The sequence below is a fragment of the Periophthalmus magnuspinnatus genome, chromosome 18 (assembly GCF_009829125.3).
Source record: "Periophthalmus magnuspinnatus isolate fPerMag1 chromosome 18, fPerMag1.2.pri, whole genome shotgun sequence".
Taxonomy (NCBI): Eukaryota; Metazoa; Chordata; class Actinopteri; order Gobiiformes; family Gobiidae; genus Periophthalmus; species Periophthalmus magnuspinnatus.
Genome location: NC_047143.1, coordinates 2911110 through 2936510, shown reverse-complemented (window position 1 = coordinate 2936510; position 25401 = coordinate 2911110). Strand labels below are relative to the sequence as shown.

General features: G+C 41.5%; 2 protein-coding genes across 3 annotated transcripts in view; both read left to right on the top strand.

Annotated features, from left to right (window-relative positions):
* The first annotated feature begins 7983 nt into the window (after positions 1-7983).
* Positions 7984-11629, top strand: LOC117386334 (E3 ubiquitin-protein ligase TRIM21-like). Its single transcript, XM_033983683.2, has 9 exons — positions 7984-8054; positions 8386-8623; positions 8785-8998; positions 9561-9656; positions 9776-10009; positions 10183-10330; positions 10428-10519; positions 10656-10778; positions 10947-11629. Exons 1-9 carry the CDS (start codon positions 8039-8041, stop codon positions 11343-11345), a joined length of 1560 nt encoding a protein of 519 aa, XP_033839574.1. The 5' UTR covers positions 7984-8038; the 3' UTR covers positions 11346-11629.
* Positions 11630-22609: 10980 nt separating this feature from the next.
* dysf (dysferlin, limb girdle muscular dystrophy 2B (autosomal recessive)) overlaps positions 22610-25401 on the top strand; it is a 114992-nt gene continuing 112200 nt past the window's right edge. For both annotated transcript variants that reach the window (XM_055229184.1, XM_055229183.1), the window contains exon 1: positions 22610-22826. In XM_055229184.1, the coding sequence (XP_055085159.1) occupies positions 22739-22826 (88 nt within the window). In that variant the 5' untranslated portion in view covers positions 22610-22738. The remainder of the gene's footprint in view (positions 22827-25401) is intronic.

Here is a 25401-nt window from a genome sequence, read left to right as displayed (position 1 = left end):
CCAACCGTGCAGACGTGACAATGTCATAAAAGGTCTGAATGAACGGAGTAGTATTACTCAGTCGCTGATTTTGGGGGGAGGGGCGATGTAAGTGGGAACGAAAGGCTGGATCTCCGCGGTGGCGTGTACCCCGCGGTCGCAAGGGGTGGCGAGGGCCTTTATCACTGCTTGCAGTTTTAAAATTATTATTGTAATAAGAATAATGTAAGAATGTTCTTTTCTATTGTCCAAGACCAAGAGACTGAAACATAAATTCAGAAGAGTTTAATGATCCACACAGGTAATGTGAACAATAAAGCAACGGACTCTGAGGAAAGGACAGAACAGAGTCCTGAGACGGGCACAAAATCATCATGAGTTCCGGTACATTCCATAGATCCCCCCCTGGTGGAACGTGTCATTTACCTTCGTGTTAGTAAATCAAGATATTAGCTTGATGTAGCGCTGCACTGCTAGAAAATACTTTCCTTCGGTCATGGTGCCACTATTTCTATTGACTTCAAAATTTAAAGGTCTATTCAAACCAGACTCTGTTGATTACAAGTGTGTGTAAAATATCACATTATTTCAAGTATAAATAACAAAGAAATACAAAAACGCCTTTGGAACAATCCCATGAGTCTTTGCGCGAGCGGCGCCAAGTTCACGTTCTTCCGGGAGTGCGCTGCGGATAGCGCCCTCCCAAATCCTCTCAGAGCCACATGGGGAAGCTGTCAGCGACAAGTGTCTGGACTTGTTTGTTTGTTAGCGGTAAGTTTAAATGTATTCTATATTTTTGCTGTTAAAAGCGTTGTAGAGTTAAAGCACACGTTTTATTGTCAGCCCCATGTTTGACAAACTTGGACATAATAGCAACTTGTGTAATGCGCCCTCTGTAATGTCTTTGGAGCGTGTATTTGGGGACGATAAGAGCAGGGCCTAAGTATAATATTGTGTGTTAATGTGGACTGTTGTGGCGTCCCTGTCCACTAAATTGACGTAGTAATGTCTCTGCTATAATGTGTGCTTTTGGGCAGCTGTGCACAGTTGGACACATTACCTTTAGAAGAGTCCGCCTTCCGTTCTTATTTCCAAGTTAAGGATCATTTGCTTCGTAACGATTTGCATATGCTATTACAGCACGGAAAGGATGAAGTTTATTTAGTTAATATTAAGTCCTTAATGATAATATGACAATAGTCTATAATGATTTATGAATGAAATGAATGGCAAAATTGCTTTCTGGTGGATTTGTAGTCAGTGCAATGGCTAAAATTGTACATGTGAATGTTAAAAAAAACAATAACGTGCTTATAATAATCATAACTTGATGCATAACAAATATTCAATAACAGCAGGTATACTATACTATGATTAGTATTGTTTCAGGGCAGTTTATAGGGGTTAAATATTGTGCAAGCACAAGTATGTAATACTACCAGTATTACTTAGTACTGTTCCTGGGCAGTGTACGGGGATAGTTTGGAGTGAGTAAATGTTGTGCTCACTTGCTAATGTATAAGGATTATTTTGACTATTACAAAGTGAGTTTCTAAATATAACTCAGTGTTTATGTGTGTTTCCTTTCAGAATATGTACGCATACCGTGATCAGGATTGGCCGCTGCGGTGCCTGTGACGGGCCGGAGCAAGAAGGAGATGTTGGCGGAGGATCCTGGTGACCTGTTCCTCGTGCTGGCTCGCGGCAAGCTTCAGATGGAGAAGTACCAGGGTCAAAGGTTCCGGTGGCTGCTGGAGCGTTCCCCAGGGTATAGTGTGTATCTGACCCTCAGCTTTTCCGGAGAGGAGGAGAGGGACAACCCGCTCGTCGGCCGATAAGCATCTGTTCCTCAAGTCCATCTCCAAGAGATGACAAAAGAGGTGGAGATGTACAAGAGGAAACAGACCGTGCGGCGGGAGGCAGAGCTGAAGAGGAAGTATGTCCATGGAGTGGCATTTAACACTTGCTCAAAATGTGGGTAGCCCAAAACCAAAGATTTTGGCCACAGTCGCTATGGCGGTGTCACTTTTTGTCCTCAGGCTCGAGCGGTGGTTGGCCGAGCAGCGTCTGCTAAAGCAGCCACAAAACCCTCCCAAGTAACAGTATTTATTGTAAATATTGCGTATTAGATATGTCAATTTATACATTGTCAGCTTGTAAATACACAACCCCCATGCTTCTAATGTGTTATATCTTAAATCGACCAATCTATGGAAATAATACACTCGGAAATACACCTTTATACCACTCTCAAATTATAACTGACCTATCTCTGTTAATAATAAACAGGTGCATCTATTGTAATTACTCCTAATGATAATAATAATAAAAATAATAATAATAGTGATTATTGTTGTTATTATTTTATATTGTCAGTCATTGTAAATATTGTATATGTAGCATTCTAACCTGGTTATTTCCAAACTTGTTGATTGCAGTTGTTTTTGTGTGTGGTGTGTGTTTACTGTCGACTAATAAAACGATGTACTTTTGTCCAGAGTCGTGTCCTGTTGTTGTGCTCTCAGTGCATTTGGACAGGTGCATCAGTGTTTAGACTGAGGTCAAATCTATTGTAAATCACTTGTCTTTTTGTTTGGCTTTTATGACTTTTGTTTCTACTCATTACTGTCAGGTTCATCTCCTTGGATTTTATTATGCAATAGCATACAGTAACCATGACAACAGGTAAACAAAAATAAATAATTATTAAAAAAAAAAGTTTTTTGCAATAAAATTTTTATGTAAACAGATCTAATTAATCTGCAGTACTTTTGCATTGGTCAGAGATTCAAGTACACTTTTAGTTTTAACAGCACAAATAAATCAATTATGAAAAATTTACATAACTGCAAATATTATATATATATATACATATATATATATATACAGTATTACATGTTGATACATTTAGTTATTTTCAGCTCTTTGTTGACACTGTTGACGGATCAATAAAGTGTAATATGTATTTATTAACAAATGTAAAGAGCACGTCTCGTTTGGCTGTTTGTCAATGAACTAAACTACACAGAGCACTGGACTGTGGAGCACATCTCTTCTTCACTTCACTTGTTTCTTTTTTAGCAGTAATGTACCAGGGTCAAAGGTTCCGGTGGCTGCTGGAGCGTTCCCAGGGTATAGTGTCCTCTTACAATAATAAGATGAAAAGAACTGGCTCAGCATAGAAGGGAAACAGCGCCCTCTACTGTTATTAAAGTGTAGACACTGGACAAAATACTGAACCATTAAACTGCAATATCCAACTTTATGTACAAATAATCAGTGTCTCTGGTTTATAGACTATGAATGTGAAGATGATACTGTTTCCTCTGTCTCTGTTATTACGTTTTCACAAAGTATATGTACATTTATATAGAAAATAAAGATTGGAAAGTTTTTTTCTGAAAAGTAAATGTCACTCAGGTGTTTGTACTTGTCTACATGTCCCTCTTAAATGATTAGATGTGTTTTATTTCCTCTAACTAGATTTGTGCTGCTACATTTGAGTCAGGCAGTGGTGTGGACAGTTTACACCCCTCAGGTGTCCTCTGGGACACTGAGGCAGAGGGACATTTGAATGAGTGTTTTACAGACTAAAAGACTAAAAGTTAGTGAAGTTCATTTTATATAAAGTACAGGACATTGGACAAAGACCCAGAGAAAGAGCGATTTGGGGAAACAGACACTTTTCAGAGAAGACTCTGAAACTTTACACTTTACAACAATGGACCTGTAGATAAAACAGTGAGACTGGACTGGACACACATCAGAGGGACAGAGGACACCTCAGAGGGACAGAGGACACCTCAGAGGGACAGAGGACAGACAGGACATCAGAGGGACAGAGGACACATCAGAGGGACAGAGGACACCTCAGAGGGACAGAGGACACCTCAGAGGGACAGAGGACACCTCAGAGGGACAGAGGACACCTCAGAGGGACAGAGGACAGACAGGACATCAGAGGGACAGAGGACAGACAGGACATCAGAGGGACAGAGGACACAGAGGCCACATCAGAGGGACAGAGGCCACATCAGAGGGACAGAGGCCACATCAGAGGGACAGAGGCCACATCAGAGGGACAGAGGACACCTCAGAGGGACAGAGGACACCTCAGAGGGACAGAGGACACCTCAGAGGGACAGAGGACACCTCAGAGGGACAGAGGACAGACAGGACATCAGAGGGACAGAGGCCACATCAGAGGGACAGAGGCCACATCAGAGGGACAGAGGCCACATCAGAGGGACAGAGGACACATCAGAGGGACAGAGGACACATCAGAGGGACAGAGGACACCTCAGAGGGACAGAGGACACCTCAGAGGGACAGAGGACAGACAGGACATCAGAGGGACAGAGGACACAGAGGCCACATCAGAGGGACAGAGGCCACATCAGAGGGACAGAGGACACCTCAGAGGGACAGAGGACACCTCAGAGGGACAGAGGACAGACAGGACATCAGAGGGACAGAGGACAGACAGGACATCAGAGGGACAGAGGACACATCAGAGGGACAGAGGACACCTCAGAGGGACAGAGGACACCTCAGAGGGACAGAGGACACCTCAGAGGGACAGAGGACAGACAGGACATCAGAGGGACAGAGGCCACATCAGAGGGACAGAGGACAGACAGGACATCAGAGGGACAGAGGCCACATCAGAGGGACAGAGGACACATCAGAGGGACAGAGGACACATCAGAGGGACAGAGGACACATCAGAGGGACAGAGGACACATCAGAGGGACAGAGGACACCTCAGAGGGACAGAGGACACCTCAGAGGGACAGAGGACAGACAGGACATCAGAGGGATAGAGGCCACATCAGAGGGACAGAGGACACATCAGAGGGACAGAGGACACATCAGAGGGACAGAGGACAGACAGGACATCAGAGGGATAGAGGCCACATCAGAGGGACAGAGGACACATCAGAGGGACAGAGGACACATCAGAGGGACAGAGGACAGACAGGACATCAGAGGGACAGAGGCCACATCAGAGGGACAGAGGCCACATCAGAGGGACAGAGGCCACATCAGAGGGACAGAGGACACATCAGAGGGACAGAGGACACATCAGAGGGACAGAGGACACATCAGAGGGACAGAGGACACCTCAGAGGGACAGAGGACACCTCAGAGGGACAGAGGACACCTCAGAGGGACAGAGGACAGACAGGACATCAGAGGGACAGAGGACAGACAGGACATCAGAGGGACAGAGGACACAGAGGCCACATCAGAGGGACAGAGGCCACATCAGAGGGACAGAGGACACATCAGAGGGACAGAGGACACCTCAGAGGGACAGAGGACACCTCAGAGGGACAGAGGACAGACAGGACATCAGAGGGACAGAGGCCACATCAGAGGGACAGAGGCCACATCAGAGGGACAGAGGACACATCAGAGGGACAGAGGACACATCAGAGGGACAGAGGACACCTCAGAGGGACAGAGGACACCTCAGAGGGACAGAGGACACAGGTGAGTCTGTTTATTACACTGTCTGTGGTTGTGTCTGGTCCTTTTGTCTCTAAACATCAGATGATGTGAGTGAAGTTAAATCTGCTCCTGTGTCACATTAACAACGATGATTCTGACACAAACCTGTTACATCTGAACGAAAGAACGACCTGTGAACGACTCCTGAATGTGTGAATACTCATATAGGGACAACCGATACCACTGCAAAAACGAGTACTAGTACTATGCTTTTTTTTTAAGCATATCTTTTTAACTTTGTGCATGCCCTTATTTGTATTTGTATTTATTCAGTGTGTTTATGTTGCACTTTTTCACCGTATCAAGTTCCTAGTTTGTGAACTGTGTTCACAGACTATGGCAATAAAAGTCTTCTGATTCTGATTCTAGTACTTCATTTTGAGTACTCACCGATACTGAGTAAAGATTCAGGGACATTATTTTTACTGGTGTTTGATTAAAGTGGTAAGTCAACAAACATTAAATTTCTCCCCCAACACTATAAAGTCAGAACACGAGTGCACTCGATTTGATTTTATGCGCGTTGGAGCTCAAGGTAAAATCCAATAGAAAAATACGTGGAATAATCCTACCAGTCTGTTGTTCACTTTCACATTCGTATGGAAAAAAGATTTATGAAGATGGGACACAGAATCTGCTCTCCTGTCTGTCGTCCTCACAGGTGAGTGCAGAATCGTCCGTGGCCACACCGTCTCTCTCCAACTGACTCTGAAGTGAAGTAGCAGAAAAACGGCGCTAGCTTTAGCTTAGCTTTTTTTAGCACGGTCCTCAGAAAACTCCGTGAAAACTCACCCCCAGGCTGTGCAATAAGTCCCGCGAGTTCTCCTCGAGTCCTCAGCAGTCCTCCAGAGCAAGGGGAAAAGTACGCTGAAAAGCGGCTTTCAATAACGTTTCTGTTTTCTCGTACGAGCTTCTCTTCGTTGAGTTGTTCGTGCCATTGCAGTGCAGTCAGATTTTTTCGCGCTTCTCGAACGTTCTCTGCATCGTGCATCACGTCATCACGTCATCACGTCCACTCAAATCAAGTAACATGTTTATTATGGGGTATTTTTAAAGCTTTTTATCAATCATGAATTCTTCATATTTAAATGTTGTAACACCATGCAAATGTATATTTAACTATTTTATAAACTTACAAAATGGAAATTTGACTCTATTTATAATAGGAAATAACATACATTCTCAAGATGAACAAATGAATGAAAGATGAACTAATATAACAAATATTCAAGTTATTACACTTTCATATGATTTTTATAGTATAAACTACTTTTTAATATTAGAATATCTCTCTGCTGAAATCACTTTAGTTAGGTATAATTCCAATATAATTTATTTAGATAAGAATCTGACTTTAACTGCTAACGAGCTAACTGCTAACGAGCTAACTGCTAACGCGCCACTGTTAGCATAACAGTGAGTGTTGTTACTTTTTCCACAGTCACACTTTCACCAGTATGTTCATGCTGTACGTCTTTTCAAAGCTCTGAACCCGCTCTATTATTTCACTAAATTATTTGCTAATTATTATCATTTACACCGCAGCACAAGCAAATAATCACCAGCGCCACTTAGCAACATTAGCATGCTACTATTGTAAACACAAGCACTGCGCTGGTGTCCTCTGTGGACTATATAAACATTTAGTCCTAAATATTTGTATATGTCATGTGACAGTCACATATGATTATACCTGCGTGTGCAGAACAGTTAATGTGCACATTTATGCTCATAAAGACCTGATAAATGTAAGCTCATTTTACTCAACTGGAACACATTAAAATACTCTAGAAACCAAGAAGAAAATGTCCCGAATGTTTACATTTCTTTGGCAGGCCCCTCTTCCTCACATGTTTTATACTGTTGTACTTGTGGTTATAGCCTCTAGAATTTGTAGTATTTTTATAAGCAGTTGTGATGATGTCTTAATGTTGTCAAATATGAATATGTGGCATGAAGTGGTGAGGGCCCCTGAGGACACATTCAGTTTAGGGCCCCCTAAAGGCCCTGATCAAACAGTGTGATGGGTCCTCTGTCCTCTGCTTGTCGCCTGCAGTGAGGAATCTTGGGGTGATTGTGGATAGTTTTGTAAAGTATTGTATTGATATAAGTTTGTGCAAAATAAAAAAAATGTCTTTTGCTGTTACATTTTCCTGTGTTTTGAATAAATACTTTTGAACCTATATCTTCTGCTATATTTAGAAATCATCTTATCATAAAATGTAATCTAATAATAGACCCAAATAATAGAGTGCATTGTACTGAGGTAATTATTTCAATTAGTTCCCGAAAAGGATCAGCCCTGAAATGACTCTTCCCATCAGTGTGTATTGCATTCATTCTGTCAATAATCATAATTATTACTTCATTATTGCAGAACTGGTCCCATCTTCAATCAGTGTGGAGCAAAACCTGAAATACCCGAAGGCGGAGCTGAGTCTAGACAACAGTGAGTGTGAATGTGACTCACGTGAGGAGGAGGGACAGGTGTGTATAAAACCCAGAGCACGACTTCACTGCCGTTATTCTGAAGAAACCTGCCAACATGTCGACTCAGCCAGGTAAGATCCAAAGCTCTTACTGCAGCCTGGACGTGGATTTAATTAGCAAATTCTCATAAAGGAAATATTTAGTGTGATATTTTTTATTTTTTGTACATTTTCACAATTTGGCTGCAGCTTTTCTGAACTGCACAGATTCTGATTCTCATGATCTGAAAAAGCAAGAAAAAAGATAGATTTTGAAACTTTAAAACATTAAAACATGTTATATTTTAATTGTATTCCTAAAATTAATTGCAAACCGTCCTGGAAGCTTGAAAAGATAATAAATATATTTGAAGATAGAATAGATACATTTGGTCTTTGTCTCATCTCGTGTCTTGTTCTGCAGTGTCGGTCAGTGTGAGCTCACTGTGGTTCGAGGAGCAGTTTAAATGCTGCATCTGTCTGGACATTTACCGGGACCCCGTGTCCACTCCGTGCGGTCATAACTTCTGCCTGGACTGCATTGAGGGCTACTGGGAGACCAAGTCCCGCCCCGAGTGCCCCCTTTGCAAAGAGACCTTCAGCAGCCGCCCGGAGCTACGCATCAACCACGGCTTCAAAGAAATCATCCAGCATTTTGAAACGTACGTCGCATTGTGTAGTTGAGCATTTTAAGAGGTTAATCTGAGAAGAGACGATTCTTCAGATGTATTTGTGATGAGGAAACATGATAACATAGATCATAAAATAGTGTAATATTGGCCCTTTAAACCGGTCAATAAAATGTCTTCTTCTGCACTTCCAGGTCCCTGTCTAATCCCGGACAGGACAATGATCCGAGCACTTTCGGACTCACCGACCCCGCCGCCTTCTCCACCTCTCACCTCTGCAGAAGACACAACAAACCTCTGGAGATGTTCTGCAAGAAAGACCAGACGCCAGTGTGCTCCAGCTGCACCGCCAGAGACCACAGGAACCATCCGACAGTGCCCATAGACCGAGCCTGCAAGAAAGTCAAGGTAAGGTCTGGACAAATTTAGAAGGAACACACTAAAGTGAACATTTGTAATATTGGCCAACCATAGATGACGTTACCATTTAGCAGTATGAATGTGGTGTGAGTGTGGTGGTGCTGAGAGGGGCCCATGGTGCAGATTAGCAGCCTCGTTTCTGTCAGTCTGTCCCAGGGCAGCTGTGTCCTACCACCATCAAGTGAGGAGTGAATGAAGAAGGACTTTCAGGCTCTAGATTTGCCAGGGAAAGACAAAAATGAGGGACTTTTTAAACTAGACAGAACCAAGAATAGCAGCGTATTTCTATTTTTAAGACCTAATAAATTCCTGTGAAGGTTATTTATAGCCTTTAAGTGTAAATGAACTCTCATATACCTTCTAATAGCATCTCGTCTGAACTCTAAACTCATGTCATATAATTATCGTTTATTAAATATTTGTGTGTCAAAACAATGTACAGTTAGAACATTCCTCATGTCACCTGACTTTAACTTTGAAACTGACAAGATAGTGAACCTTATGTAACTCTCTCTAAGTTTATCATTTAAAATGTGGTGTTGTTTTCCAGGTTTCACTAAAAGAAACTAAAGCCCAGATTAAAAAGATGATGCAAGAAAGAATTCACAAAACAGAGGAGATTCAACAGGCCGTGGACCAGAGCAAAGTAAGTCTGGATTTTTGATGATAACACTCCTATAAAGACGAGCTAAATTCACTGGAAAAATGACCAGGTGCAGCCTCTAATTGAATCTAATTTAGTTTTTAAATTTGTTTTTGTTTCAGAAAGTGATGGAGAGGCAGATCCAGCAGAGTGTGGAGGTGTGCACCATGCTGATCAGTGCAGTGGAGAGACAGCAGAGCACTGTGGTGGAGGAGCTGCAGAGGAGACAGGAGGAGGTGGAGGAAAAAGCCAACCAAATGATCAACCACCTGCAAGCAGAGTTGAAGGCCCTGCAGACCAGAGGCATCGAAATAGTCAACCTGCAGGCTACCCAGAACCCCCTGGAGATGTTACAGGTACTTAAGTCCAATCTTATGTTTTATTCCTGCGTTTATTTCCAAACTGACTGGACACTTGAAAGAAGAATTCTTCCACTTGTCCTCAGAAGAAAACTGAAAACTCAAACCAAACAAGATCAAATAAACTGTACACCTAAACCCTTGATAGTAACTGTTTCTTTTTTTTTCAGACTTTTCCTTCAGTGAATAAACTACCTCTGACACAAGACTGGACTCAAGTCAAAGTGTATCCAGACAGCGGCACAGGAGCGATCAGAGATGGTGTGACGGAAATGATGGAAATCTGCCAGAAAGTCAGCGACAAACTGCTGGAAGAAGGTGTGTAATCTGTGCAGTTTGTTTTATTCATAAACACCAGACGTCCAATTAAAGGTTTGAAAATGAACATTAACATTTAGTGTTTTTATCTTTACAGAAGTGGAGAAGCTGAGTCAGTACGCTCTGGACGTGACCTACGACCCAGACACCGCTTCAGGATGGCTAGAGATCTCTGCTGACGGCAAACAGGTACATTTATAATATCTGTACATTTTATAGAGTAACACTAATAAAATGATTCCAATGGATCATGAGCTTTAATATAACGTCCATAGGGACTTGTCTGATGTGTATTTGTGATCTCACCTGTATCTGTGCTCCTCAGGTGAGCCTCTGCAGTCAGAAGAAGAAGCTCCCAGTGACCGACAACGACAAACGCTTCGACTCGTGCGTCTGTGTCCTGGGCAAAGAGAACTTCTCCTCTGGGCGACAGTACTGGGAGGTCCAGGTGAGGACAGCTCTATGTTCTATGGATTATGTTCATCTACAAATGTGTTCTTCTAAACAAGAGAATACAACCTTTAGTTAGGACTGTGATGATGAATCCACTAAGAGAATCAGGAAGTGCACGTTAGCATCCCAGTGTGTAACAAAGCTGTCTCGTGTTATGTTGCAGGTTGGAGATAAGACCGACTGGGACGTGGGCGTGGCTCAGGAGTCCGTGCAGAGGAGAGGTTCCATCTCTGTGCGTCCGGACGCCGGTTTCTGGTCGATCTGTCGTCGAAGGGGCAGTCTGGGCGCGTGCACTAGCCCCTCCCTCCCCCTGCCTCTGACCCCGCCCCCACAGAGAGTGGGCGTGTACGTGGACTATGAACAGCGCTGCGTGTCCTTCTACGACGCAGAGCTCAAAAAACTCATCTACAGTTTCACAGACTGCGACTTCAGCGGAGCCGTGGTCCCGTACTTTAACCCATGTGTGCAGGACAACGGGAAGACGCCCCCTCTGGTCATCTGCCCCGTGGTGAAGAGCACGAGAGACGCCCCAAAAGACCTGATCATGAGGACCACTGTCTGACTGTGTCCTCGGGCCGCACAGTATATCACATTCAAATGAAAAACACTATTTAAGTTGTATCTGTAGTTTAGACCAAACCTTTCCTTAGTATTACTATGTGTCAATGAGTCCAAATGTTACAGGACCAAACTTACATGGACCTGATGTGTTAAAGACTTTGTTAAGCTGCTATAATTTGACTGTTTTATGTTTTTATACTCGAGTATTTGATGTTAGTGACCTGCACCAGGTCAGACTTTGATTTAAATATTGTGAATTCACAATAAAACAAGTTTAAAATGAAATCAGCTCCATCAGTTTTATTTCAAAAAGGGTCAATACACTTCTATTAACAGCTAAAACAGATTTACATCACCATCTTACCTTTTATTTCATCGTTTCATTGTTCATTTGTATAGCACAATTTGTGCAATATAGTAAAGCAAATCACAAATGATCATCATGAAATGAACATTAATGGAAAAATGTGCAGAATAAAACCCTTTCAGTCACATGCTCAGATAAACAGAACTTTTTGAGCCCTGATTTAAACATTGTCAAAGTCGAGGTCTGAGTCACATCTTCAGGAAGAATGTTCCAGGTTTTAGTTGCATAAAACTGAAACACTGATTCTCCACGTTTAGTCCTGACTCTGGGACCAGCAGGAGGTCGGTCCCTGAAGTCCTCAGAGTGTGAGATGGTCCATGTGGCTCATGTGGGAGAGACACATGTGTGAAGTACTTCCTGGTTCTAATCCTGACCCGAGCAGCAGTGTTCTGGATGTTCTGGATGTTCTGGATGTTCTGGATGTTCTGGATGTTCTGTTCTGTGGCTCGTTTGGAGAGTCCAGTGATCAGGACGTTACAGTCGTCTAATCTACTGGACACAAACGCAGGATAAGTGTCTCTACGTCTGGTTTTGACAGTTTAACTTTGATTTTTTTTTAGGCAACACATTAGGTTTGGAAAATGGTTCAGAGCTTTGATATTTGTTCTGCCGGTGGAGAGGACAGTACAAAAATACAGTCAAAAAACGAGGGACTTTTTAAAACAAAAAGAACCAAGAATAACAGTCTCCCAAACAGAATTTCTAATTTTAAGACCAATTAAACTTATGTGAAGGTTATTTATAGCCTTTAAATGTGAACTCCCAAATACCTTCTAATAACATATAGTCTGAACTCTAAACTCATGTCCTATAATTATCCTTTATTAAATATTTGTGTGTCAAAACAATGAACCAGTTAGAACACTCCTCATGTCACCTGACTTTAACTTTGAAACTGACAAGATAATGAACTTTATGTAACTGGGGCCCCCCACAGGTCAGGGACAATTTATCTGAGACACATTTTCCAATTTCAACAAAGTACTCCCTGTTTTCTAGAAAGGACCTGAACCAGTTATTATTACTATTAACAGCTAAAACATATTTACATCACCATCTTACCTTTTATTATTTCATCATCACATTTAGGCACGTTTATTTGTAAAAAACAGTTTGTGCAAAAATAAATTCAAAGAGCTTTACAGAGTAAGAACGACATGAAAATACAATACAAGCTACAATAGGAACTAGAAAAAGCTGTGGAACGATCCAGTATTAAGTTTTTTTTTTTCCATTGGTTTAATTTAACAAAATCTAATTGGTCTGTACAATTTTAATGATACAGATTTAAACTTGTGTTTGTATTTATATTTTTTATGTAAATCCAATTTGGCTCGTGTAAATCAACAGTAGTTCACAAGTTACATTGACCCAATTAATAATTTATTCATTGTGCCTTTCTTGCGCATGCGCTGTGCCAAGTCAACCCTCCAACACAAGGGGGCAGCACCGGCAACAACTTTACTTGATTCTGTTCAATAATGTAACAGAAGAGAAGTGCGGCCCGTGTGCTCTACAAGTATCAACAAGTGACCGGGACCTCGTCAGATCTACACCTTTTCTCCGTGATGAAAGGTAATTAAAACATTACATTTAGACATGTCTTTGTAAGTGTGTTCTCTTTTTGAGTATAAATGCACGTACTTGAAGATGATTTTTTTTTTTTTTTACGTTTTATATTTAGTTTTAATGTTACCTGCTAGACTTGAGAAACAAATTGAATTAATGAATTTGGACATCAGAATATGGGGGGATTTATTTGTGAATTATATCCTTAAGAGTGAAAGGTTTAATTTGAGATAGTCTCGCGCTGCCGCCATTTTGTGTTCGTTGCCGCCATTTTGTGTTCGTTGCATTTCAGGCAGAGTCCCAATTTGCCAAATGCACCGTTCCAACAGCACATCTAAGGGTGCATTTGGCGCATTGGTACACGGCCTCAGTCTCTGCAATCCACGTAAATGTAGTGTAGCGCGGGTCCAGCAATTTGGCCTTCAGAGACCCGGCCCACCTGTGTCAAAGGTCGTGTATTGTAAAGGCGGTGTAAGCAGTTGTCTTGTTATTTCCAAGGGCCTGGATGCTTCAGTTTGATGTAACCGAAGGATCTGAGCAATAACACATTTGAACAAATGTTAACAAAAACTACTTGACATTACGTCTTTCCTTCACGCGCCCTCTCTCTTCTCTTTATGGGGAAAACAATCCATATGAATAAATAGGTTGAAGGATTTAATAAATACTTCACTTGCAAGAGAATAAAAGTGGTGTAAAAAACAAATTATTTACTCTAAAATGTATATTATTTTGCCAATTTCAACACTTTTTTTTTTACCTTGTTTAATTTACAGGAGCCCATTCCTCACACCTGGTCAGTTCTCAGGAGGTAAGTGTCACATTTATGGCAAAACATTGGTTTCCTCCAATGCATTTCAGAGAGAGCATCGTATCAAAAATCCCTTTAGTGAACCAAGTGTTAAAACTGATGTACCCAACTTTATTTAATTACATTTAATTACATTGAAACTACCACAATTTGAGAAAATATTCCAATTAAAAACTAGACAAATATTGTTTGGGACATGTACCTAACACAGTTTAAATTAAATTTGATACTTTTTTTTTTTCTTTATTGTTTTGAAAATGCTATATTCACAGAAAACGTGTTTTATACATGTCACTTTTGTCTCGTGGGCTGAGTGAAGTTTAACTCCTAGTTTCTTGGAGAAGTAAAAACATGTCATCTACAGCTGTGTCACATCTACAATAATGGTGTTTATTTTATTCTTAGCTTTTTCATTCAGGAAGTGCACCATGACAATCTTCCAGTTAATACATAATAATAAAAAGTGAAAGCCACTTGTGGCGATAAAGGCCTTGACCAACCCATGTGACTGCGGCACACGCCACGACGAACATCGTGCCTCTTCTCCCCGTGGACATCGCCCCTCTCCACAAAATCAGTGTCTATGTTACTGACCACATCAGACTTGGCACACGTGAGCCCTGACCACATCAGACTTGGCACACGTGAGCCCTGACCACATCAGACTTGGCACACGTGAGCCCTGACCACATCAGACTTGGCACACGTGAGCCCTGACCACATCAGACTTGGCACACGTGAGCCCTGACCACATCAGACTTGGCACACGTGAGCCCTGACCACATCAGACTTGGCACACATGAGCCCTGACCACATCAGACTTGGCACACGTGAGCCCTGACCACATCAGACTTGGCACACGTGAGCCCTGACCACATCAGACTTGGCACACATGAGCCCTGACCACATCAGACTTGGCACACATGAGCCCTGACCACATCAGACTTGGCACACATGAGCCCTGACCACATCAGACTTGGACAAAGACGTTTGTCTCTCAGTTTAAAAAGGTCCAAACTGTCCATTTCCACTTTGAGTCCAAACTGCAGTTTAACATTTATCAAAGACGTCTTAAATGAGTCAGAACACTTTTACAGTAGAGTACACAGACTATAGAAGTACACAGTACACAGACTATAGAAGTACACAGTACACAGACTATAGAAGTACACAGTACACAGACTATAGAAGTACACAGTACACAGACTATAGAAGTACACAGTACACAGACTATAGAAGTACACAGTACACACACTATAGCAGTACACAGTACACAGACTATAGGAAGAGGAAAATTACATATTGTAACTTTAAAATGTTTGATCTTTATACATTTGACATTTGAATCATTATAGCTGCTATTTAAGACAGAACAATAATCTTATTTGTATTTTGTGAAGCCAACTTCAGTTTCACTTTCACTGACCCTGATCTAAAAGGTCCAGAGTGAGGTTTGAGAGAATGTAACTACAGCAAACATGAAATTTCATATATATTTTATTACATTTGTATAATATTCACTGCTACAAAACCATTCACAATATATGCAATTATGTTTCTTAATATCCTGTTGTGTTTTTTTGTTTTTTTAGTCATATGAAGTTATTCCCATTTTTTTTTTCTGTATATTTTTGTTAGTTTAAGTTAGCTGAGAATTTTTGCCCATATTATTTTGTTATTTACTCTTTTAGTGTATTTTTGGTGTTTGGTCCTGTTTTGGTGTCGCGCGCTGGAGCCTTTAAATCTCGGCGTGCTCGCGCTCTCACTTTTCCCGCTCTCTTGTGCCAGAGCGCGCACGTACTCCACGTAGTGATGGGAGAAATGAGATCTTATGAGGTGATGATCTCACAGCCACATGATTCAAAATGTGGTACAGTAATGAGGTCTCATAATACTGCCATCTGCTGTTACTTTGCAGACATTACAACATTTGAGCTGTGTATTAGTCTGAGTTATTTCAACTAACACTTTGGATATTTGTAAAGGCCTGTATATAAAAATAATAAAACATGTCACACAATTCTGTTTCATTGATTTTTATTTAAAAATACAATTTTTTCAAGGGTTTTTGGACTGAGACGGTTTCTTTTTTTGGAAAGAATGTCTCCAGCTTTTGAGAATATTCTCTCACAAAGAACAGAGGATACTGGGGAGCAGAGGAAACTTTTGGAAAGATTATACAGGGTTGGGTATTGCACTTTTGATTTGGTCCAGTACATTAATGGATCCTCGCTTCTCGGTATTGGGACTTCAGCAAGGTAACAGTCTACTTCAATGGTTGCATCTGCTACAAAGCTCTTTGTTCTTCTACTGTTTCGTCAAGCTTATGTCAAATGTCATTTAATTCATTCACACCTTATTATGGCCAGTATGAAGTGTTCCCACATTGTGGAGGATTTCCTTCTTGATGACTGCATCTGTAAATGGATTTGATTTCTCAACACACTAAATAGTACTGAAACAAGCCAGATGCTCATCTCAAAAGTGCCACAGTTCCAGTGTGAGTTGTAACAAAAAAAAAAAAAAGACCCACATTTAGTCAAACCCAGACACTTTGAAATTTTAAACATAGAGCCTTTTGCTTACATCTCAGGGCAATCAAGGACGGTAACAGTAACTCACTACTTGACCAACTTACTCACCTACTTATAACTCACTAACTGACCAACCAACTATCTAATACACCTACCTAATAACTCACTGATTAACTAACTCACCAACTCACTAACTGACAAACTTACTAACTCCTATAAACGCCGACAACAACCCACGAGTGGCGCTGCATTTTCAAAGTGTTTATAAGCGCTGGATGAGTGTGAACCTCTGACGTCACCTGCTCTGGATGAGATCTCATCACGTGATCACCTTGTTCATGACGCACGCTTCAGTTTGAGTCTCCATTGGGAACGCCCACTTTTGTTCGGTACAGATCTCAAGATCTCATTTCATTTCATCCCTAACTCCGCTCTGGGTCCTGCTCTGTGCTGGTGCCTCCGGGTCCGTGGAGCTCACCTCGCTCTTTTTCCTTTGTTTCTTTGGTTTTTGTTGGGCTTATGGGTCTGATGAGGGTTTTTCAGTTTAACAAAAACAGAAGCCACAGACTGTGACCGTGCTGGTGTAGAAATGTCAATAAAAGGAATCTTCACTAAACACATGGGGCTCTTCAACCAGGACTGAACCAGGACTAAACCCGGACTAAACCAGGACTAAACCCGACTACACCGGACTGAACCCGGACTGAACCAGGACTAAACCAGGACTAAACCAGGACTAAACCAGGACTAAACCAGGACTGAACCAGGACTAAACCAGGACTAAACCAGGACTAAACCAGGTCTAAACCAGGTCTGATCATGGACTAAACCAGGACTAAACCAGGACTAAACCAGGACTAAACCAGGTCTAAACCAGGTCTGATCATGGACTAAACCAGGACTAAACCAGGTCTAAACACGGTTTAAGCAAGAACTAAACCAGGTCTAGTGCAGTGTGCACGCGCGCAGCTTAGAGAGAACAGTGGTAGTAAGTGTGTGTGTGTGTGTGTATATATATATATATATATATATATATATATATATATATATACATATATATATACACACACACACACACACACAGGTCTTACGTTTGGTGGCTGGTTCCATGTATTGCAAGAAAAAAAACATAAAACACACAATATTTACAAAATCTGCAGAATTTCAGTCTCAGTATTTTACCTTCTAGGTGAAAACTGAAAAATTTTAAGAATACTAAGAAGTAAAGTAAAAGTTAAAAAAAACAAGAACACTTTTTTTATTTTAAAATGTTTTTATTGTTATTTTTTAATTATTAATTTTGTTTTATTATAATTATTTTTTAAGTAACGGTGAACTAGCAAACAACGAAGTTAAATCTGTCAACTGGACAAATCTTGTAGGAGTGAAGACGTTTCGCTGCTTCTGTAGTTCTGAAATGAAGAACCTGGATGAGAATCGAAACGTCTTCACTCCTACAAGATTTGTCCAGTTGACAGATTTAACTTAGTTGTTTGTTATGGCTCAGACCTGGACGATGAGGGTCCACACCGGGGGCCGGGGGTCAGTGGAGCAGAGGGACGACCTTCATGATGTCTGCTCACGTTACCGATGTGAAAAACCCGACAGTCGGGGCTGGACCAGCGGGTGAACAGAGCGGTGAAGTACGAGGTGAAGCTGCACAGAACCAGCTAATGAACCGGGAATATAACACCGGCCACGTTGAGCAAGGCAGGGCACAACTCGTCTTCTTCTGGACCAGCGGGTGAACAGCGCGCTCTGGCGCAAAAGAGCGGGAAACGTGAGAGCGCGAGCACGCCGAGGTCACGCTATTTAAAGGCTCCAGCGCGCGACACCGAAACAGGAACAAACACCAAAAATACACTAAAAGAGTAAATAATAAAATAACATGGGCAAAAATTCTCAACTAACTTAAACTAACAAAAATATACAGGAAAAAATGGGAATAACTTCTTATGACTTAAAAAAAAACAAAAAAAAAAAACCCCAAAAAACACAACAGGAAATTAAGAAACACAGAGGGGAAAAAAGATGCCTGAACCTAACACCCCCCCCCCCCCCCAGAGTCACTGAATAAATGTGAAGATACAGAGGAAAAAACACACACTCCACCAACCATCATATTATTCTCCTGGTCTTACTGTCGTCACTTTTTTGGTTAAATACATATATAATTGTATATATTGTGAATAGTTTTGTAGCAGTGAATATTATACTAATGTAATAAATGTATATGAAATTTTACGTTTGCATCTGTAGTTACATTCTCTCACACCTCACACTGGACCTTTTACAAAAAGATTGTGTTTTTGTAAAGTAAACTGTGTTTTGGAGCTTAATCTAAATGGGAGCGACAGCACTGCCCCTCTGGAGTCTGTGTGATCCTCCCACACAAACCCAGTGGTTCTGACGACCTGAAAATAGAACATTAAGTTCAGTAATTAGCATCTCATTTATTTTATTCCATCCCTTGAGATTTCCTGAAGGTAAATACAGAACTTTGCATCAAAACATTTTGTGACACTATAGTGTGACAGATTTACACAGTGACAGCAGTTTATTGTTCCAGAGCTTGTTTTGTTTTTCATAATGTCGCTCTATGAACATTTAACTCGTCTGCACAAGGTTCAATATTTGTGTTTAAATTCTTGAATTATAATTTCAGATTAATAGAACAGATGTACAGTTTGTGAGAAATCTCTATGTAGGATGTATAAATGTTGAATAGTGTGAATTAGGATCATTTCACTTGTAGACAGACCCAGTAATCACACAAATGAAACAAAAAGCTCAACAAACCTGCAGTCTGACAGTCAAACAGTGAAATAACATTCTTTGGGGTAATAACATGAGCATAATGCAGATGGAGGGCAGTTCAAATTAATATGGATAAAATTAAGACTTTTGTTGTAAAAAAGGAGTTCTTCAGTCTAGTCACTAATAGAAATCATCAGGTTCTTTTGTGAATAGTGATGCAGTTCTTTTGGTTATAATCTTAGAGTACGGCACAAAACATATAAAATGTCTTTTAAATGAACTTTAAATTATAAATCAGATGTTACGTCCCAACAGTTACTCTTTAACTTACTTTTACTCAAGTAGCAGTTCTCCCAAATACTTTTTTACTGAGCTCGTACCTGGACCTCGTGTGCACCAGCGGGCCCCGGGCCCCCGGGCCCCGGGCCCCCTGTGATTACAACAAATGACAACTGTTACATGGGAAACTGAACGTTTTCAAAGCATGAAATATAATGTGGGGAGGCCCGCGGTGTGAGGGGGGAGGGCCGCGGTGTGAGGGGGGAGGGCCGCGGTGTGAGGGGGGAGGACCGTCAGGTGCTAGTGTTAGCGTTACCATTAGCCGCTTTAGCTAAAGCTGCTAACAGAGTGATGATTAACCGTTGTAGTGTAAAGGTGCTAGCGTTAGCCGCTTTAAGACTTAAGGCTCCAGTTGTTAAGACTTAATTTCAAATCTGCTGTAGCCCTGATATATTATGGTCACTGTGGTTTGGCGCGTTGCAGTTTGATTGATTTTATCAAAAATACCTCCTCTTTAATACCCCATAGAAGTAAAATACTCCTCTTTATTCAGTGCTAGTGCAGCCTTTGCAGCTCAGTGAGTGAATTTTCACATCCAAATCCAAATATTCAAATATCTATACACATTCTGCCTCTTTTCTTTTAATATTAACTTTATGATGATTATTTGTGATTATTTATGTTTTGATTTGTGTGATTTTAACGTCTTTCTTATTCTGTAAAACACTTTGAATTACCTTATGTACGAATTGTACTGTACAAATAAACTTACCTTGAGTCAATAATACTGAACCTCATCATTATGTGTTTGTGATACTGTGAAAAAATATGTGGATAGGCCCAATAATTACACAGATGAGAGATTTTCTATAATACAAAATAAAAACACAGAAGTATAAATCCTGTTTATTAATAGTCCCGTCTGTGAGTGCAGTTACCGTAAGAATGTAAACCACACCAGGCAGAAATAGAACGAGTCTCGATCTGGGTCAGGGCCGTTTAAACGACCACTGACTGTAAAATGACCCCACAGACTGTGTAAAGACGTGGACCGAGTGAGCGCGACGTCACAGCGTTCAGGCTAGCAGTTATAGCGGCTAATTTAGAGCTAAGTTGCACATTTGGAATTCTGAACATGAGTATCATAGCAACCAAAGAGCCAATCCGGGGTGAGGTTGTTGAAGGTAACGCCTCTTTCCACCCGTACTGCTGGTTTAGCACGGAGCGGGCGCTTAGCAACAATGTCAATCAAACCTGTTGCTAACGCTAGCGGGAGTGAGCTCGGGGAAAGAAGGCGCCGGATTCACATGTGTATACAGTCTAAATACAGAATACTTTGTTTATTATGTGGAGTGGATTAAATGGATTTAATTATCGGGCTGTTCAAGATAATTCAGACTGACTTTCTTTGAGAGACGTCCGCCACCTGCTCGTCTCTACGGAGATTTTACTGTTTAGCCTGGAATGTTACATAGTATGGCATATCTGGGAACAACAGATAGATCATGTTTATGAAATTTGACATAAAAATGAATTAACATGATATTATATTGAAATGTGGAAGCTTAAAGAGGAGGTATTTTACATCTATGGAGTATTAAAGAGGAGGTATTTACTTTCATGGGGTATTAAAGAGGAGGTATTTACTTCTATGGGGTATTAAAGAGGAGGTATTTACTTGTATGGGGTATTAAAGAGGAGGTATTTACTTCTATGGGGTATTAAAGAGGAGGTATTTACTTGTATGGGGTATTAAAGAGGAGGTATTTTACTTCTATGGGGTATTAAAGAGGAGGTATTTTACTTCTATGGGGTATTAAAGAGGAGGTATTTACTTCTATGGGGTATTAAAGAGGAGGTATTTACTTCTATGGGGTATTAAAGAGGAGGTATTTACTTCTATGGAGTATTAAAGGGGAGGTATTTTACATCTACGGGGTATTAAAGAGGAGGTATTTTACATCTATGGAGTATTAAAGAGGAGGTATTTTACATCTATGGGGTATTAAAGAGGAGGTATTTACTTCTACGGGGTATTAAAGAGGAGGTATTTACTTCTATGGGGTATTAAAGAGGGAGGTATTTACTTCTATGGGGTATTAAAGAGGAGGTATTTACTTCTGTGGGGTATTAAAGAGGAGGTATTTACTTCTGTGGGGTATTAAAGAGGAGGTATTTACTTCTGTGGGGTATTAAAGAGGAGGTATTTACTTCTGTGGGGTATTAAAGAGGAGGTATTTACTTCTATGGGGTATTAAAGAGGAGGTATTTACTTCTATGTGGTATTAAAGAGGAGGTATTTTACATCTATGGAGTATTAAAGGGGAGGTATTTACTTCTGTGGGGTATTAAAGAGGAAGTATTTACTTCTATGGGGTATTAAAGAGGAGGTATTTACTTCTATGGGGTATTAAAGAGGAGGTATTTTACTACACATCACATCAGGTTTGTGAAGTCGTAGTGCACAGTTTTGTATCATATTTTTGTTTATTTATGGAGGATTGTCGTGTGGGAGCAGTGGGCGACGTCGGCTTGTGGGCGGAGCCTCGTACAGAATCTCACAGCTAACCCTGAGGAGCGTTTGAATAGGGCTTGCTAAAATAGTGATCCCTAAATTACTCAAACACTCCTGGATGACGTCTAAAACCTCTTTTGGCAGATTTTTGATGAGGGGACGACGTTGTAACATGGTAGAAAGCTTAAAAAAAAAAAAAAAAAAAGTTGATTTGGCATACTACCCCCGCTTTAAGTTTTAAAGTCATACTGAGGAACATTCCGTTAGATCGCGCATATGTCAGCAGAACTCCCCCCCCCGTGAGTGAGATTAGACGGGCTTTTGTGTTCACGCGCTGTCGCTTTAAGTCCCGCTAGCGACTGAAAACGCAGCGTGACTCAGCCCCTCGCGTACACACTCTTTCTCTCTCTCTCTCCCCCCTCTCTCCCTCTCTTCTGCCCGTCCCGTCTCTCTTCTCTTCTCTTCTCCTCTGTTCTCTTCCTTATCTTTTTAGCGACATGCCCTACGTCCGCCGTTGAAGGCCCCGGGGTTGCGGCGTTAGAAATAAAGGATTTGAAGGGTCATGCTCCGGGCGTGCGTCCTCTGTGCCGAGCGTCTCCAAACTCCAGATGATGATGTCAGCGACGCCTACTGCACCGTCACGTTTGAAGGTAATTTGATTTCGTTTGATTTTAAACCTGATTTCGCTGATTTTTTACTGATTTTTCCTGATTTTTTTTTTTTAAATGTGATTTTCGAGGACGGTCCCTTGAGTCCGTACCCCGCAGCTGTTTGGGTTATAATTGGAAAGCACCGGCCATGTGTCGGTCACTGCTCTGTTTTGGGGCGGGGCGATCTGTCTGCAACAAAAATAAATAAATAAAATAAAATAAAAATAACTTGGAATTTAGAACTTTATTTTATTTATGTGAGAATCAGATTTTAAATAATCCAAAACATACCTGGAGTTTAGTTTAAAGCGCCCGTATTACGCTATTCTCCGATCTAACGCACACATGTTTAACACGCAAACAAACCTGCTGTTTTTCTCTCAAACTGAAAACGCGCTGTTCCACCTCGTGATGTCATCAAGTGGTAATCCAGGAAGTGCTCCGCTGTGTTTGTAAACTCCACACACCTTCATTTCTAGAATCATTTGGGTGATTTCAGATGGGGAATGGCAAATCTCTGCTGAACTAAAGGTAAAAGGCACGCTGAAGGCTAACTTGAAAACTACCACTTGATGACATCACAAGGTGTAACGGAGCATTTTGAGCTTTGGAGATGTAGACAGACTAAATTGTTAAACTTGTGCGAATGAAACAAAACACAAGTCCAGGTCTGTTTTTGAGGAGGTAACAGCGTTAGAACATGACTTAAAGTTCACAATAAAACACTCTGTTCCACCTTGTGATGTCATCGTGTGGTGATACAGGAAGTGCTCCACTGTGTTTTTAAACTCCATACACCTTCATTTCTAGAAACATTTGGATCATTTCAGCTCCTGAAATTGCCAATTTCTACTGAACTAAAGACAAAAAGTAGCCGTGTAACTTGAAAACTACCACTTGATGACATCACAAGGTGGAACGTCGTATTTTGAACTTTGGAGATGTAGACAGACTAATAATAAAGTGACTCAAACATGTGTGAATGAAACGAAACACCACTCTAGGTCTTTTTTTGAGGAGGAAACAGCATTAGAATATGACTTAAAGTTCACAATAAAACACTCTGTTCCACCTTGTGATGTCATCATGTGGTGATACAGGAAGTGCTCCGCTGTGTTTTTAAACTCCGCACACCTTCTAGAATCATTTGGATGATTTCAGGATTTCGGGAATTGCAAATCTGTACTGAACAAAAGTTAAAAGGTAAAAGGAGCCGTTAACTTGAAAACTACCACTTGATGACATCACAAGGTGGAACGTCGCGTTTTGAGCTTTGGAAATGTAACAGACTAATAATAAAGTGTGACTCAGGAGGAGGTCACAGCGTTATAACACGACTAAAAAGAGTGAATTTAGTTTAACTTTTTTATTTTTGTTTTAAACTGTGACAAACCGCAGTATTGATTTTTAAAGTGTTGTCATAGAAACAGGTCCCTCTGGTTTAAACCTGCAGGAGAAACACGACTCTGTGTCACCTCAGGAAGCAGCAGGTCTTTAGATTTATATCACTGAAAAAGAACGACGTGACAGTTTGAACTCGATTAGTGTGAGTGAAAGTAGAACGACAGAGCGGAATGGAGGGATAGAAGGATGGACGGACGACTGCGGCTCGACGTTACCACGGATGAGTTTAGGAACACGGGGGAGTGAGGAAACTGGTTATGGTTAAGGTTTGGTTAGAGAGAGAGGAGAGAGAGGGAGAAGAGAGAGGGAGAAGAGAGAGGAGAGAGAAAAAGAGAAAGGGGGAGGGAGAGGAGAGAGAAGACAGAGAGAAAAAGAGAAAGGGGGAGGGAGAGAGGGAGGACAGGGAGGGAGAGACAGGAGAGAGACAAGAGTGAGACAATAAAGAGAGAAGAGAGAGAAGAGGGAAAGGGAGGGAAGAGGGAGAGGAGAGAGAGAAGACAGAGAGAAAAAGAGAAAGGGGGAGGGAGAGAGGGAGATGGTGGGAAGGAGGGAGAGAGAGGGAGGACAGGGAGGGAGAGAGACAAGAAAGAGAGAGGAGAGAGAAGAGAGAGAAGAGGGAGAGGAGAGACAGAAAAAAGAGAGAGAAGGCAGAGAGAAAAGAGAGAGAGAAGAGAGAAAAAGAGAAGGGGGGAGCGGGAGACGATGGGAAGGAGGGACAGAGAGAGGGAGGGAGAGAGGAAGAAGAGAGAGAGAGGAGAGAGAAAAAGATAAAGGGGAGGGAGAGAGGGAGGACAGGGAGGGAGAGAGAGGAGAGAGACAAGAGTGAGACAATAAAGACAGAAGAGAGAGAAGGAGAGAGAGAAGAGGGAGAGGAGAGAGAGAAGACAGAGAAAAAGAGAAAGGGGGAGGGTGAGAGGGAGATGGTGGGAAGGAAGGAGAGAGAGGGAGAACAGGGAGGGAGAGAGACAAGAAAGAGAGGAGAGTGAAGAGAGAGAAGGAGAGAGAAAGAAGAGGGAGAGGAGAGACAGAAAAGAGAGAAAAGACAGAGAGAAGAGAGAAAAAGAGAAGGGGGGAGCGGGAGACAATGGGAAGGAGGGACAGAGAGAGGGAGGGAGAAGGGGGGAGAGGGAGAGAGAGGAAAGGAGAGAGAGGGAGGGAGAGAGAGAGGGAG

What these genes read in the sequence shown, in the direction of transcription:
- LOC117386334 (XM_033983683.2), top strand. An exon ending in GAGCCTGCAAGAAAGTCAAG is followed by an intron (nt 8,999 to 9,560) that starts GTAAGGTCTGGA and finishes GTTGTTTTCCAG; the next exon opens with GTTTCACTAAAAGAAACTAA. An exon ending in CGACAAACTGCTGGAAGAAG is followed by an intron (nt 10,331 to 10,427) that starts GTGTGTAATCTG and finishes TTATCTTTACAG; the next exon opens with AAGTGGAGAAGCTGAGTCAG.